Below are 17,528 nucleotides of genomic sequence, written 5' to 3'. Positions count from 1 at the left end.
GATGAAGTTTCTGTCCTCCTCTCAGCCTCGCAATCCACTCTATCAGTCTGCTGTCAGAGGAGATGTTCTCTCATTTGGCTTCTTTCTTTAAGTGTATTTGTGTGTGTGTGTGTGTGTGTGTGTGTGTGTGTGTGTCTGCATTATCCCGCTCTGTTGGCAAGGCAGCCACAATAGAGCTGACTAATGCAGAAACAGACTGCGGGCTAAGCTTCTTTTTTCAGAGAAGTCTTGAAAAGTGAAGGGTGCATTGTGTGGCCCATTCCCCTAATATTTATACCTCGGCCCTCGGCCTTCGTCCTGCACTGCAGAAAAACATCACCAATGTCAGGAACACAGAAAACACACCCACTCACGCAGAAACATTTGTATATACTCAGCAGGGGGGGGAAATGATTTTTCAGCCCCAGTTTGCACTTAAAGGTAAAAAACTAATTAAAAATCATTCATTGGTCAGACCTGTGTTTTGTATAGCACCTTGACAACTGGGCCTTTTGGCTGTTCCTGTCTGGGCTCTGTGACGTCAAAGGGAAATTAGGATTCAGACGTATTGTATAGCTCACGCAGTTTATCCTATTTCAGACAGCAACACATCAGAGAATGGCTTACTGTTTTTTATAGGAAATCCCAATACAGCTTTGTTGCTTTGATTTTGAAAGTGAATGCATTTTTTATGTATGTGCTTGTGTGTATGAGAGTGGATGTGGTGGAACACACCTTTGTGAGAGATGTGAGTCTGCTAGCCATGAAAGATGTAAGCTCACATTGAAAAAACGAATACGCAGAGAAATCAAAACCTTTGCTAGCAAAGCTGTAAATGCAACACAGACTTTTTTATTTTTACCAAGCTTTACACGTCCAGGAATGAAGCTAAGCCGTTGTGTGATAGGGGAGCGTTTTGATAAACAAAAGCAGATCATTTTGACTTTTCTCCTCAGCTCTGGATGAAGCCCACGTTTCTCATCTTTGTACATCTTTGAACGAGTTTATGATTATGGAGGAGCAGACAACAACTCGGTCAATGAAAGGGACTATGACAGGAAGTGATTTATTCATGTAGGTAAGTGCATGCTTGGAAATGGGACAAAATTGGCAGGTGTTACAATCGATGGCTGTCCAAATCTTACAGGGAAAAATGGCGGCTTTTTGAAGCAGATCCAAGATAAAACGACTGAAAGAATCCAGAACTGGAGTTGGTATTTTTGCAGTGTATTGCACACCAGGAGGTGTTCTGTAACTTCATGCTAAAAATGAACCATGTTGTAACTAAAATAATGACCTTAAGGGCAACAGCACTGCATCACAGACAGTTTGTTGCACTTTTGGAGGAGCATGACCCTGAACATGGTGACTCTGGGCTCTGGGCCAAGTGCTAAAGAAATGTTTTTAATATATGAAGTTCACATTTTCATTGCTTAATTGTAACATCTGTTCTTACTAACAGGAGTTTAGAAATTCACTAGGCCTCCACGGCAGTCCCAGTTTCTCATGTGGCCCTTGGGAAAATTGCCTGCCCCATCAAGGGCACATCAAGTAAAAGAATATCTTTAGTAAGAATGCTGTTCTGGCTCCATGTGGTGATGTGAAGTCACCATGTGCCAACATTATTTTCATTATTATTTTCTCCTGTATGCACGTTAATATACACTCAACAAAAATATAAACGCAACACCTTTGTTACTGCTCCCATTCCCCATGGGATGGACGTAGAGACCTAAAATTCATTCCAGATACACAATATAACCATCCCTCCCAAACAGTGGTCACAAATCAGTCCAAATGTGTGGTAGTGGGCACATCTGCTATATTGAGATAATCCATCCCACCTCACAGGTGTGCCACATCAGGATGCTGATCTGACATCATGAGTAGTGCACAGGTGTACCTCAGACTGCCCACAACAAAAGGCCACCCTGGAATGTGCAGTTTTGTCTCACAGCAAAATGCCACAGATGCCACAAGCAATGAGGGAGCGTGCAATTGGCATGCTGACAGCAGGAATGTCAACCAGATCTGTCGCCCGTGCATTGAATGTTCATTTCTCAACCATAAGCCGTCTCCACAGGCGTTTCAGAGAATATGGCAGCACATCCAACCGGCCTCACAACCGCAGACCTCGTGTAACCACACCAGCCCAGGACCTCCACATCCAGCAGGTTCACCTCCAAGATCGTCTGAGACCAGCCACCCAGACAGCTGCTGGAACAATTGGTTTGCACAACCAAACAATTTCTGCACAAACTGTCAGAAACCGTCTCAGGGACGCTCAACTGCATGCCCGTCGTCCTCATCGGGGTCTTGACCTGACTCCAGCTCGTCGCCGTAACAGACTTGTGTGGGCAAATGCTCACATTCGATGGCGTCTGGCACGTTGGAGAGGTGTGCGCTTCACGGATGAATCATGGTTCACATTGTTCAGGGCAGATGGCAGCTGAGAATGTCCCAGTTCTTGCATGGCCAGCATACTCACCGGACATGTCACCCATTGAGCATGTTCGGGATGTGCTTGACCGGCGTATACGACAGCGTGTACCAGTTCCCACGAATATCCAACAACCTCGCACAGCCATTGAAGTGGAGTGGACCAACATTCCACAGGCCACAATTGACAATCTGATAGACTCCATGCGACGATGTGTTGCACTGCATGAGGCAAATGGTGGTCACACCAGATACTGACCGGTTCTGGGTCCCCAGACCCCCAATAGCGCAAAAAACTGCACATTCCAGGGTGGCCTTTTGTTGTGGGCAGTCTGAGGTACACCTGTGCACTACTCATGATGTCAGATCAGCATCCTGATGTGGCACACCTGTGAGGTGGGATGGATTATCTCAATATGGCAGATGTGCCCACTACCACACATTTGGACTGATTTGTGACCACTGTTTGGGAGGGATGGTTATATTGTGTATCTGGAATGAATTTTAGGTCTCTACGTCCATCCCATGGGGAATGGGAGCAGTAACAAAGGTGTTGCGTTTATATTTTTGTTGAGTGTATAAGCCAAGTGTATGCCTATAAAGTTTGACTGGGAATGGGCCTGTGACAATAAAAACTTAGCTGTTTTAAATGTTTGGATCTTACATGGAAGATCAGATGTCTTTGCACTTCTAGGGCATTTTCACTGTGGTCACTACTGTTTTTAGATCACTGTGTAAAAGTCATGCCGTCTCTCCTTTCTATGACTGATTGATTGAATCTTTATTTTGAACATGTTGAAAAATTACAACAACATAGAATTAAAAACAGATAAACAAACAAAACAAAAGGAAAACGAGCAACCAAAACTACAAATAACTTTCATGTTCAAAAAGGAGCAGGAAGCAGCATAAGCTTATTTAATCCCACCCCCTTTCCAGTAATCTAGTAATCAATAGGCTACAGAAATACCTCCTTACAATTACATTATATGTTACGTGTATTTTTTATTTATTTATTAATTATATGTATATCTATCTATTTTTCTAGCTATCCATCCATGATCCATGATGCATGAAGGGTCTCCTGTAGTGTGCCAAAACATGCTTCAACTTCACTTTCATTTTCAGCAAGTTGATGAATTTAAAGAGAGCCTCACCTCTGGGCAGCACGCTAGGTAAACAAGAGAGTCACAGCCTCTGTGCATGACACGATTATTGTAGGGAGATTTCCTCTCTGTGACATAACTCCCATATTGCTATGTTGTAGCAATATGGGAGTTTTGCCACATGAAGAATAGAAGACAAAAAGAAGATATTTGGGGTCAGCTTATCGCAACACCTTATTTGCACTTTTGTTCTCATTGAACAGCCAGTCCTGTTCTCCCATAGACTCACTGCAGGTGATTAGAACGGTGCAGCTTTACCACCACAGCTGTCTGCAGCTGTTAAACAGTGTTACAGCCACCGGGGATCAAAGGGGTGCGATCCTACTGGAAGTGCGCACGGTGGCATGAGTCTATGAGAGGACTTATGACTGATCTGTAGACAGAGGTCTCAACCAACAGCCAGGTCTGATCGCAATAAAATGCACCATCGCTCACTCATCCCTGCCAGTCTTTGTTAGGGACATGGTTTTGACAGTGTGTGTGTGTGTGTGTGTGTGTGTGTGTGTGTGTGTGTGTGTGTGTTGGGGGAGGAGGAGGCAGAAGGACAAGTGGGAGGGAAGGTAGGAGGAGGTGGGGGGCCCATCTGCCACTGAGCCTGCTGGGTCAAAAGGCCTTTGTTGTGAAGGAGTGATGAGACAGATAGATGGTCTTTGTCACCAACTGCTGGTTTAATCAAGTGAGAGTGTCCCAGCATGTAACATTTAGTCGTACTCCACCGCCACGCACACAACCACAACCACCCACAGTCAAACATAATGATTCTTCACCTTCAATTAACAACTGAGTGTCTGACAGAACGCAGTGGTTACAGCAGAAATCAATTAAAAGATTACGAAAAGAAAAATGAGATGAACAAGTGCAAAGAACATTTCTGGATGTCTCTGTGCTTCACTATATTTTATTTTGTGTCGTATCTCAGTTATTTATATTTTTATTTTTTTAAAGGAACTTTTAAACAGTGGCAGCCTTTTATCCCCCACTGTCTCCCTCAAGCCAAATTCAATTGAAAATCCTTGCCATGCCAGATATGTGCGCATGTGCGCTTCATAATTACAGCAGCTGCGTCAAGCGGGAATGGAAGCGGAAGTCAGAACTGCCCTTCAAATTAAAACCAGACACTATAAATGGAATTTTAAAAGAGAGAAATAATAAATTCAGCAAAACACAGCTTTGCCAGAATAAGAAGAGATAATATTATTTGAATCAGAAGATATTATGATTTCAAAATCATTTTTAAATATCATTTTTTAGGCTTAAAATGAACCCTTACACTTTAGAATTGAACATGTAATAACAAAAAAATCAACACTGGTGCAGATCTATCCTCTAGTGCTGAATCAGTCCAAGGTTTTTTCATGGAAAATCAAAGGAACTTAAGTTAGTTAGCGCATCTGCGTATTGGTGAAACATGTCATTTACAGTGAGAAACCAAAAGGTTACCATTCCAGGAAAAAGAGTTTCTGAAGAACAAGAAACAAAAGCATCAAAACACCGGAAATGATGCTTTTTTCTCTTTTGTTGCATTTTGTGGACCTTCTTGGTTTATAAATAGGAAAAGAAATGTGCAAATAAGACCATAAACGCTTATAAAAAAAACCATTTGATTCATATTTGACATTTTACCTTGTACAGTGGAGCCGGAAGTACTCTCCTGGCATCAGCTGTGACTTGACGCAGGCTGCTGGGGCGCCAGGCAGCAGCAGTAGCTGTCCCGTCATCAGCTCACACCCAACGGGGCTGCAGCGCACCGCTCCTCCGGCGTGAACATCATGACACCCCGATTCAAAACCGCAATCTGAGCCGCACTGAGGGAATCGGCGGAGGACTGTTAGCAACGGACGTGGATACACACTCACACTCATGCACATATTCATACACATTAACAGGCGCACACACAGGATCGCTAAAATTGCAGCGGCCACCAGCAGCACAGCACAGACTGGAGCTGTGACCGAGGCGAACTCCACTGCTCCGTGGAATTGCTCTCTTCGCCCCAGAGACGCGTCCCGCTCGGACCCCTGCTAAAGAAATCCCTCCCCGCGAGTCGTTTCACGCCAAAAATGTCTTCTTCGGGCAAGGACGCCAACAGCGGGCATTACGCCAACTATGTGGGACCGTACCGCCTGGAGAAGACGCTGGGCAAAGGACAGACAGGTTAGTGAAAGCTCCCACATCACGCGTGGGTGCTGTGAGGACCGCGCTCGGCGTCACCGCACCTGCCCCGCTGACATCATGCCGGGTGATGCAGTTTTGCGTCCTGCGTGTCCCGAATGCGGGAAATGGGAGGAAACGTGTGCTAGTTGCGGATGTTTCTGGTGGATGCGGGGAGAGAGCTGCTGCTCTCTTCTGATCATAATGGTGGTGGTGATTGTGGTGTTGGTGGCGGTGCGCCTTTAATCCTTGTTGTCAGGCAGAGAGGGCTGATGATGATGATGATGATGATGATGATGATGATGGGCCCCTCTGATTTTTCTTGTCTCTAATTCCGTTCCAGCATCCATCTGTCACATGGGCCCGCTGTGCTGAGGCTGCTCTCTGCAGGAGAGGCAGAGCGGTGATGCTGCACTGTCCGGTCCCTGCTCTCTCTCCCTCACTCTCTCTCTGTCACACACACACATACCGCAGCTGCAACGCAACACATCCCTGCATTGGCTGGTGCAGCGTACGTATCATCGGCTTATTGCACTGAGGTCCTGCTGCTCTGTACATAGAATGTGTTCAGTATGGAGAACAGCAGTGGGTGATGATCACTCTTTGCTCCTGCAAAGTATCATTTTCAGCTGCACGTATGAGTCATTTTGGTGGACTGGACTGTTTCAGGGCTTCGGTGCTTTGGCCATTTTGGAGACTGCAGTTCGAGGCAACGCTGCGAATGATCTGGAAGTGTTTATTATTTAATCTTTAGTTTATAGCTAAAAGAGCCTAAATGGGATGGACACTGAAAATATTGTTCAGGTATCCCCGTCAAGCTGCCAGGTGATGTCATCACAGCCATATTAATGAGACATCAGGCAGAAGGCTGATTTTCATCTGCAGCTCAAAGTCACTGCACTGTGTTGTCACTGCATCAGAATCGCCTCTCAGGTACTGTGACAGTAATGTGGCTGCTCTGGCCTGGTTCCCTGTTTCGGATGCCCCACCATCTGTGATCATATGCGTCTAGAAACTATAAAGGTTCTCCCTCCAGTTCCTGCAGGTAGACCCGATGCACTGCTCAGTTCCCTCAGGGGGGTGAATAATTCATAAGCAGCCAATTAGCTGCTTGCTGGAGTTGGATTGTAACAGCCCCACATTGCTGCTGTATTACTCACAGAATTCTCCTGTTTAGCAGATGGGATAAAGCTGCAAGAGCAATTTGTCACACAAAGCAACCCAGATAATTTGATTTGTTCGTGAACAAAGAACTTGGAGGCGACTAAAGTTCCAAATTGTATATTAGTTCTATTTATAGTAGGAGTCGACTTTGCGTGTAAGAGCTTTCCTTCTATTGAAAGCGGACAACCTCATTCTTTTCCATTCCTTCTCTCTGTGGCACCGGCAGTATAATAGCTGCTGTTCAGCGCGACTAAGAAGGCGTGATGTCATCACATCCGTTCTTGTTGTGATGGCTGTATTTCAGTGTTGCACATATGCTGAAACAGGATGGGGACGTCTGCTGCCCAGGTATATCAAGGATACTTATAGCCCAAGCGTTCTTGTGGCTCATTTTTCAATCCACTTGCTCTTATTTTGAAGGTTCTGGATGCTGAGAAGCTTGCTGTTGTCCTATCAGAGGTAGCTACCTCTGTACACCACCTCCATCATCTTGGACTTCAGCTTGGCTCAGCAGTCTTTCTTCTGTTGTGGAGCTCACTGCGAGCTGGAGGAGTCTCTCTCACCAGACCCTGAACTCGCTGAACTCACAGAGGCTGCAGATGGTTGAGTCGGACTTCGTCGCCACGCTGGAGCAGTGGCTGTTTATTGCTCCATTGTTTATTGTCACTCTGCAGTATTACTTAATGATTTATTTAAGGAAGTTCTGGTGCGCCTCCTTTCACATGTGCATGCGCTCTTCCTGCTGCCACAAATAGAATCTAATTATGTGGAAACACTGCTCTTCACAGGCAAAAACAGCACTGAGATGTTCTGCATTTCTGAAGTTTTCTAGACATTACCTGCAAAGCTTCATGTGAAAATGTCCAGCGCAGCAGGACATTAATGTGCCAGCTCCTGGTACAAAATCTGCACAATGCCCATTCGAGATATTGGAATGGCGAGGATAGCGGCGAGCTGAGTTTACAGCCAGCGGTTGGTGGTTCTGCACCACCTCAATCCAAGCAGAGTGTTTCCTGTTGTGACAGCTGAGGGGTGCTACGAGCAAGGTTCAGACAGCACTCTAACCTGATTCTGATGACATTTTTCACAGTTAACATGTGAAAACTTGCAAGAATCTACCCCTCAGGTTATCATGTCACTGACCTCTGAAAGAGGTACGATATCACAGACACATGTCGCCTTCTCTTTTCCTGTGCCATCATCTTCTCTGGCTTAAAAGAGCCACTACCAGTAGTGGTGCTGTCCAGTGCGTACATCAAGTGACCCTGTGAGTGCTTCTCTGTAACTGGATACAGTGGTTGAGTGCATATGCTTGTAGAAATGAAGATTCATGCAGGAGTGCATGTGTGTGCTGGCGTGGTGAAGCGACAGCACTGCAAGAAAGGCTCTTCGTATAAATCTAAAGTGCTGGTGCTGAGCTGGCAGATGGGGAAGTCCGCACATCATTAAACCTCCTACACAAGTGCAGAACAAGCCCACGCTTTTTGTTTGTCTGTTTGTGTGTGCTTCCCTCTCTGCAGAAGTGGCATACTCGCTGTGCAGAATTGCCATGTATCAGCTTTGTGGTATGATTCTGAAGATTAATTGGAAAGGACAGACGTACAACATAAGATGTGATTGTTTCCAACTAATAAATGAAAGTTTTTGGTGACAATGTAATTATCTAAAGCTTTAGGTCAGCACTGTTGTTTCACACCAAGGTGGTCCAGGGTTTGAATCCACACACCAACTGAGCCTCTTCTGTGTGGAGTTTCTATAATCTCCCCAGTTTCCTTCAGCAGTCCAGAGACATGCATGCTAGGTTAACTGCTGATTCTAATTTGGCTGTAGGTGTGACTATGAGCACGAGTGGTTGTCTCTGAACGGGTACAATAACATAAGTCCACCCGCATCACTGAGTTGGATAAACTGAAGCAAATGTTTGCATGGCTCTTTATATTTCACATGAGTTTATTTATATCAGGTCTGCTCGTAACAACAGTCGCCTAAAGGCGCTTTATAAGTAACTATTGTAGAGTTATAGCCGTACAGCTGATTATAAGCAAGCACTTGGTGACAGTGGAGCAAAAGAACTCCCTTTCAACAGGAAGTGAATGACAGAAGATGACAGAAAATGTGCACTCATCTCAAAGTCTCTTCACTTTTCCTTATAACCGATTAGCCAGAGTGGCAAACATCCTGCGATTCCATCCTGTCAAAGTTAGGATTCCCATCTTCATTATCGGAATGTTTTTGGATCGTTGGCCCGGTGAAACAAGGAGTTTGTTCGGAATCACCTCGTGCATCCTGTGGAAACCTGGCGTGGCTGTAGCTCTTGTATACTTTGTGTGTTTTTCTATGTGTATTTGTGTGCATGTGTCCACTGCTGCCAGGACACTTGCTCGTGGTTCAATGAGGGGAAACATGAACAAATAATAATTGAATTGTATTTCCCAGGATGCTCAAAGTGAAGCCTTTTCAGGCAAGATACTTCAGATACATCTAGAACATTCATTTATTCTTTTCTGTAGTCGGTTAGTGGAGGGGTTTCCCTGCTTTAGAGGCGTTTGTTGAAGGCTGTCCACCTGATTGGATGTGTGACACACTTGCCCAGAGCTGCAACAGGATGGCTTTTGTAGAAAGCCATTTATTTAGACATTTTACAGACTCAAACAGCAATCGTTTAACTGAACGGGCCTTTAATCGATTCATAGACCGTAACAGCCGTTGCTGTTGTTTAGTTGCTTGTCCTCTGGGCTGCTTTGCCGTCCTTTCTCATAGATGAGGAAAAACTGTGTTTTCACACTGATATGATGCAAAGTGCGTTGCTGTCTGTGCGACCACAGACGCTTCTTTGAACATTTAAAGTCTTCTTTTTTTCACTTTTGAAGCTCCCACTGTGATGAATGCTTTATTCCTGCACTTCTGGAGTTGGAACAATGCCTTCATGGTGTGTCTGCTGGTCAGAGCTCAGTGGCGAGAGGCTGTGCTGACTCTCAACAATTAGTCAGTCTGTTTTCATGTGTGTGCGGTGAAGTATTTCTCTTCTTACACTGGTTTCCCAGGCTCCACGCAGCGCTCATTTTCTAAGTGTTGGCCAACATTTGGCATGTTGTCATGGTTTCATCGCTCCTCCTGTGACAGTGGCTGTTCGTTTCCTTTTCACTGCAAGACTGAAAGCTGCCAGTCTTTTCTTTCCTCTCTCTAGACACACACACTGTATGCATATGTGTGTTTGGTAGCTCACTATCCTGTAAGTGCAGGAGTGACAGCAACAGTTATTTTTATTTGACCATAATGTTAAAATGATTTTCTGTGTACATGTTTCCCAGTTGTGTTATAATGAATGTCATGTGGATGTAAAGCATCCTAAGGACAGTAGTCCCTTGGGCCCTGTGTGTGTGTGTGTGTCTGTGTGGGAGTGGGGGTGTAAGAAGCAGGGACAGCCCCACCACAGATGGTTGCCTTTAGGTGGCTGAAATACAGCTTCATTATCAGCAGGTTGCAGGTGGTAACACTCCCATCACTCTCACTGCGTATGGATGCATTTGTGTGTGTGTGTGTGTGTGCGCGCATTGTGCTTAGATCATGAGAAATTACTGTGAGTGCTTTTTCTGGGTCTTCACTATATTTTATTAGACTTTGCTTCATTATTCTTTGTTGAATGTGAAACAACAGAGGTCTGTGCTGCCTCGTGTGCATACAGAGGGATGTCTTGATAGAATAATGCTAACAATTCTACACAGCGTTTTACAAAATTAATAAATGCAGTAAAACAGTCATGTAGGTGGAGAATTATCTATTAAAATGCACAAAGGAGAATAAAATCCACCACAAGTCGATGCTTATGTATAAAATTTAAGAAAAAGCTGGAAGCTTTAAAAGAAAATCTATAAAATCAGCCCCCCAGGATAAACGAGTCCCCCCCTCACCAAAATCCAAAAAACAGGGACTCATGCAGTCTGGCCTCAACACAAACTAAACTGTACAATATTTGTTAATTAGAATGTGTGAGCATAATGTGAACCAGGAGTGATCCTGTTGTCCTCACAGTGCTGCTGGCAGAGTCGTTCTCTGCAGGCAGGATTTAGGATCATCAAAATTACGGCTGGTGTCATACACCCCTCCTTTTTCTCTTCTTCTTTCTCTACCCCCTCTTTCTCTTCTGTGCATCCTTTTGGCACTTGCTTCCCTTCCCAGCTGAGGGCTCGTTACCATGGTAACCGGAGGAATGCTCTCTTGTGTGGCTGGTTGGCGGTATCCTCACGCTGGATCTCAGCGCCCCTCTGCTCAGCCCTTAAGAGGGGGTGGTGTTACGCCTGAAACATTAAACAATGAGCAAGAGACTACCCCCCATGATCTCTCTCTCTCCTTACATAGCTCACTCTCACGCCTGTGCTCTGTCTTGCTGTCTCTCCCCTCTCTCTCTCTCTCTCTGTCTCTCTCTCAGTTCTTCAGCTCAAGACTGTCTTTGAACTCCTGCTGCTTGAATGAGTCATCACTGGGAGCCAGAACTATTTTCATCTTCCCAGCCCGGCTAATGCCTCTTTGTCTGCCAGATTATCCACAGCTTCATCTCACAAGTTCAGTCTGATTTCCCCCCCCCACAGAAATAGTAAATTAAACTCGGGCTGTAGTTTCAGGTATTATTGTAACAACACTTGCTGGGAAGTGTTTGTTGCAGCTAAGCTGTCATCAGGTCGCTGTTGGTTCCTTCAGCGCTACATGCTGTACTTAAACTCCTCCCCCTCTCACCTTTACATGGCGACAGACCAGCATGTGCATAAAGAAGTGCAAAATGCAGTAGACTTTCATACTGAATTATGCATGGGTGCATAAATGAGCTAAATTGCAGATTTTTTTTATGTATCTATATTTTGTGTAATTTTTATGTTTGTGCGTTCTGCGGGGACAGAGGACGAGGTTGCGGGGCTCTGGTACATGTGTGATTACTGAAAGTTGATTTCCATGCGGGAGGGAGAGATGTACGTGGAGTGACCACGGTGAAGATAGAAGCAGACGTGTGGACATTGCTTGCAGATGTGTTAAGTGAATTAGTGATGCAAGAAAAGAAAGAGAACAATTTGTAGATCAGATAAAACGGAGTCTTTGAAAGCGTGGGAAATCGGAAGAACAAAGTCTGTTTATTACACTGCAGCTCATCGAAAAGATGCTGTTTGTGTGATACAATTAGCTGCCCCACACACACACACACACACGGATGCACAAAGACATGCAGTGCTCGTTTGTTCCTGGGCCGCCTTGAGACAGCTCGATGTGATTTAGTTTAGCTTGCTGCCTGTTGGCTGTCGGTCACTATCAGCTGTGCGACTGACTTCAGGTGGATGAAGCTCCGAGTGTAGATCACTGCGAGTGTGACTTCTGCTGGTTTACACTTCATTCCTGATGTTGTGATTTTCACTAAACCGACTCAGCTTTGTCTCCATTAGTCTTTAGTGTTAAATACTTTCTGGAATTTTCTCATCAAGTTTTATCAGGTTTGTTTATTTTCTGTTTCCAAGCGATACTGAATGATAAAAAGTATTTGAGATATTAAAGGTATTAAACTCCAGACATGAACAGGTTACACCTGTGCATTTTCTAGCAGATTGCTGTGGTTTCCTGTAGTTTGCAAGGAAGATGGCGTCTTTTACTCTCAGAGCTCGAGTGGAATTTGAAAACACGTGAAGCAAACTAGAAATGGAGCATGTTCACCTCTCTGTTCTTTGTGTATGCAGGCAGACAGCTTTTTGGGACCATAAATTACGCTTCATCTTGGTGATAGCTTTACATGGTAAGCACGCGCTCGGAAAGATGCTTTGTGGTCACCTGTGGAATCATAGTCCATCACAGTATCTTAGACCAGATGATCATGTTCAGACCCCAGAAACATTCACTTGTAATTGTAAAGGTGAACCTTCTTGTTAGTTACCACAGCAAGATGGATAATTAGATCAAATTTCTGTTATTTTTCACTTAATTCTTTAAGGTCTTTAAAGTCGGAGATGTGCTTTTTAACTTTCTGCTGCTTCCCTTCAGCCTCCAGCTTCAATGCAACTAGGGCTGCCACAAACGATTATTTTGATAGTTGACTAGTCACCGATTATTTTTGCGATTAGTCGACTAATCAGATCATCATCCATTGGACGTAAAAGTACAGCTTATTGCACCAGCAGCATCTGCTCTTATATAACTATCATTAGCTTACAGCTTTAAGCTTTTAAGGTGCTAACTAAAAATAAAGACAAGATGATAGTTTATTAAATTTTAATGAAATTTGCAGATTGTTTCGGTGAAGTTTAATAAACTCCTTGCTATCTAAAATATAACAGGACACCGGAGTATATTCTCCAGCATCTCACACTTCTGATAATCAGCTGTCTGCTTGACGTTTATTCAGCTGTGTAAAAACTATAACTTTAATCTCAGCCAAACCGATTTACTCAGGAACAAATAAAATACTGAAAAAAAGCCAAACAATAACATTTTTAAGTTATCTAAGTGACTCATATATGTTTAACCTGAGTAGCGAAAGACGGCGGTGGGTTTGAAAACGATTTGCCGGGAGTCCGGTGTTCTCACGGCGCTAGTGACCTAGCCCCCGGCTAGCTATCGAGCTAGTGGGTAACAGACGTCTCCGAAAACGTCGGAGCGCTTTTGAAAATATGTGGTGTCCTGATAAACTGAGCAGATATTTGAGGTTTACACAGCTACATTCTCCCTGAAAATATGTTAAACGTTTATTTTGTGACCCAGAAAGAATAATAAGAGTAATATTAAAACTAACTAGCTGCCGCCATTGTTGGAAACTGAGCTGGGCTGCGCTATGAATTCTGGGACACAGCTTCTTCTTCTTCGGGGTTTAACGGCAGCTGGCATCCTTGTACATGCAGTGCTGCCATCTTCTGTTTCAGTCCGTTATTACACTCTTAAATCCTGCTACTTATTCCTGCGTCTTTTGTGATCTTACAAAGCTTCAAACGACGCGTCGACTATTAAATCAGTCGTCGACGATTTTGATAGTCGACGTAATCGTGACTAGTCGACTAATCGTGGCAGCCCTAAATGCAACAGCAAGTTTTTAGATGATAGAAGTTAGTACCAGGATGCTTTAATAAAATATGTTCTTGACAGCTTGATGTTACAGATGATCTACGTAAAGGTGTGCTCAGATTAGATCGCCCCACAAATGACCATCATTCATCCTCATCCATCTGACTGGCTGTTTCTAAGGTTTCTCAGGGTGTAAACGTGTTTTGATGAATGTGGTTGAACCACTAAAGCTGGTGTGAACCGCAGAGCAGAAAGTAGTAGTTTTTGATTTTGAACCTTGTGTTGGAGCTTTTAGCCTATTGTATTTGGGGTTTTTTTACGTGGCTGTTTTCACCTCCTGGCTCTCCTTTCTAAACTGGTCCTGGCTGTCAGCTGTAGGCAGAAACTCTCTTTCTTTATATTTGTAGCTAGAGGAGTGATTGGGGCCTCCTCTGCTCTGCTCCATTACCTCTGCTGTATTACAGACCCATGTCCTGTTTGTCTCTGGTCAACTCCTGCAGAGTGTTTGCAAAGCCAGATAATTGTCCTTAAATTGCTGCTGATTGTGTCATTGTCAGCTTTAAATATACAACACATTTGTGCACCAGACAAGTTGATACTTTCATGTCTACATGTTGTTGAAAGTGGACCACGTTGCCACCTGCCATGATGGTTCCACCTGCCTGCAGAGTACACTATCGAGCTCATGTGACAAAGTCTTGATGATGTCTGCCATCGACGCTATTGATCCTAATCATCAACATGATGACGTTGGAGCACCTGTTGTGATTAGAGATGGTGAACCTTTGCTGTACAGCATGAAAGGTAGTGAAGCAGAGGTGCTGCTAGCTATTTGACACTGTCGGTGCAGATGTGAACCAAAGAGAGAAGCCGCGTCTCGCCTCTAAACATTAAAAGCTTTCAAATTAAAATCTGTGGGTTGATTTCTTTTTTTAATCATTTCATTTATTAATTAAACATTTTCCATGACTCTAATTTAGGGTTTTTATTTACATTTAAAGTTTTTTGTTTCTTTTTGTTACTAAAGAAACTGATTGCAGAGGTGAATAATTTTTCTAAAGTAATTCAAACAGCAGCTGAGCCGTCCCCTACACGGCTTATTTTGTCCTTTAGCTCAGCATTCAGGACACATGAGACTGCAAAGAATGAAGTGGCTGCGTGGATGCCCTGGCACCCACACAGCCCTTTCTGAGGGACTTGCCTGTGTCTCCTACAGACAATAAGAGGCAAAGGGCAGGTCCCGTGCCTCAGTCTCCCCACGAACTACTTGGTGCCCAGAGAAGGTGCTGATTAGTCAAGATGCTGAGGAGAGACCACACAAGAGAGCTTCCATCATTCAGTGGTGTTTGGTGACTGTTCAGGAGAAACACTTCTCAGTTTTATGTATTTAGAGTCAAGTGGCACCAACAGCCTCCTCAAGGCAAAAGCATTAAAGAGAAAACCCTGTGAGAGCTGCTTGGCGACAGTGGCAAGGAAGAACTCCATTTTAACAGGAAGAGACCTTCCACCATACTTGGGGAGGGGCAGCCATGTGCTGTAGTCGTGACATTTCCGTGGAGTTCAGTTTGTTAATCATGGTCCCCAGTAGAATGAAAATGGGTAGCTTTGTCTCTCTATTGTGTGAGTCTTCACTGTCCCGTTGTTTCTGAGTTAGATCCACTCTTACGTGTCATTTCTGGTTTCAAAACATCCAGATCCTGATGGTACTCAGCTCAAGGCTCAACATTTCACTAACCAGTGGGTGATGTCACAGTGGTTAATAGAACGTCAAATTGCAGAAAAACATAATACCGCAGTTCTGTTTTTTCCAGTTCCTGCAGCACTCATGCCTTAGCTTAATAATAACTGAAGCACCCGACTGAAATCCAAACCTACACAGGTTTTTCCAGCAGAGGTAGCACACAGCCTCACACAGAGCTGCTCATTCACGTAGCTGAAGGTGGCCACCAGGCATATCTGCAATCTCCTCTTTTAATCCACTCCCACTTCCTTACACGCCTGATAGCCCGACTTCACTTGCTGTCATATTGAACAGAGACCAATTTAAGGCCTTCATCAATAGCTGGTAATCGAACAGGAATAGCCTATGGCTCCAGATAAGCCCCTTAAGGTCCCGCTGACCTCTTTCTTCAGCCAAAAACTTAATGAAATTGAGCATAAATTCTGCCCCTCTTCTTAAAACTCTTTCATCCTGTTCCAAAAGCAATCTGGACTTTCCCCCTGAGTCAGCACTTTGAGCGTCCAGGAGTGAAGCAGGGGAAATTACCATTTGAAGAGCGGCTTTACTTCCTTCTCTCTCTGATCCAGCCTTGCGCGCACGCTTGGCCCTCACTTCATTTTGCAGCAATATGAACTTTCCGGTATCTCGTATTAGATAAATAAACTCTCTTCCACTCTGTTTCCTAAAACCCCTGACTAGTGCATGATGGAATGACCAAGTGCTTCTGGTACCAAGCGATTTCACGGCAAAGAGGACACAGTCACGGTTGGAAGGTCCTGTTAGGCATCAAACCTTAATGAGGTTTTTGCTCTTTGCTCATTAGCATTACCTAAGCGCATCAGGGACAGGCTGCGGCCGCTTGTTGCTGTTTCATATCCTTTTTGCTGTAGCCAGCTGTGCAGATGGTCAAGAATCTGGGAGAGGTCCTATCTGACTTTCACTCGGCATCTAGTCCACCCAGATGGCTCGTAAGCGGTGGCGCGTGCAGATGAGATGCGTCCCCTGGAACTCACTGCCTGCAGTCACAGTGAAACATCCAATCATGTGGCATAATCAGATTAGGGGGCGTGAGAAACCCCACTATACTCACTTTACGGGTAGCACTGGCAGGGTGATCCCAGGATTATGTGTGTGCCTGCGACTGTGACAGTCTGGAGGTAAGAAAAGTCATACATCTGAATAGAAACTCTTCCTCAACCCTTTCTGATATACACTAAAGCAAACGCACATCCTATCACACAGTAGTAGAAGTAGTACACTGGCTCTACACTGTGTGTCTGCACATCCATGTGTGTGTTCGTGTGTGTTGTTTTGCAGCATTTTAAGGGCCTGCTGCACTTCTGTGACTTGCATTGGGGCATTAGGACTGCTGGGGCGTAGTGCTGCATTACAGCAAAGGCTGGCCGCAGCCTCTCTGCAGTAAACGCACAGACAGGGTGCAGCCAATAAGAAAGTCACCCAACTGGTTTGAAGCCACTCAACACTGTCCTATGAATCATTCGAGCATAAAAAGGCTCCGAACTCGAAGGATGAATCAGTGCTGTGTCTGCACGTATCAGACAATCTGCCAAAGAACATATTTGACATTTTAAAGGCACTTTAGTAGCTGCTTACAACTTACAGTAGGTGACTTTCTTAAGGGGATTGTTTAAGAATAAAGGCAACACAGTTTGAAAGGCTTAACATAGTACTTTTGCACCAATAATGTGATTCCCAAAATGTTATTAGCTAAAAATCTGGCATCTCTGTATATGGTGTGTAGTGTATTATTAACACTGAGTAAATTGGACAAGTGGAGGATAAAAAACAAACAAACAACCTGTCTACAGCAGATTAACAGTGTTAGCAAAGGCCTGACACAGAACCTGAAAGATGCA

The 17,528-nt window shown here is 44.4% G+C and overlaps 1 protein-coding gene across 1 annotated transcript in view; it reads left to right on the top strand.

The window, feature by feature from the left end:
- The first annotated feature begins 5,233 nt into the window (after nucleotides 1-5,233).
- The window catches only part of LOC102298603 (serine/threonine-protein kinase BRSK2), a 149,159-nt gene continuing 136,864 nt past the window's right edge, over nucleotides 5,234-17,528 (top strand). Inside the window, exon 1 of the mRNA XM_042212604.1 lies at nucleotides 5,234-5,738. Coding sequence (XP_042068538.1) covers nucleotides 5,645-5,738 — 94 coding nt within the window. The 5' untranslated portion in view covers nucleotides 5,234-5,644. The remainder of the gene's footprint in view (nucleotides 5,739-17,528) is intronic.

This window comes from Haplochromis burtoni, unplaced genomic scaffold, assembly GCF_018398535.1.
Source record: "Haplochromis burtoni strain Fernald_Lab_line unplaced genomic scaffold, NCSU_Asbu1 Contig_381, whole genome shotgun sequence".
Lineage (NCBI taxonomy): Eukaryota > Metazoa > Chordata > Actinopteri > Cichliformes > Cichlidae > Haplochromis > Haplochromis burtoni.
The sequence above is the reverse complement of the archived record's forward strand: the minus strand, read 5'-3'. Positions and strand labels throughout refer to the sequence as shown.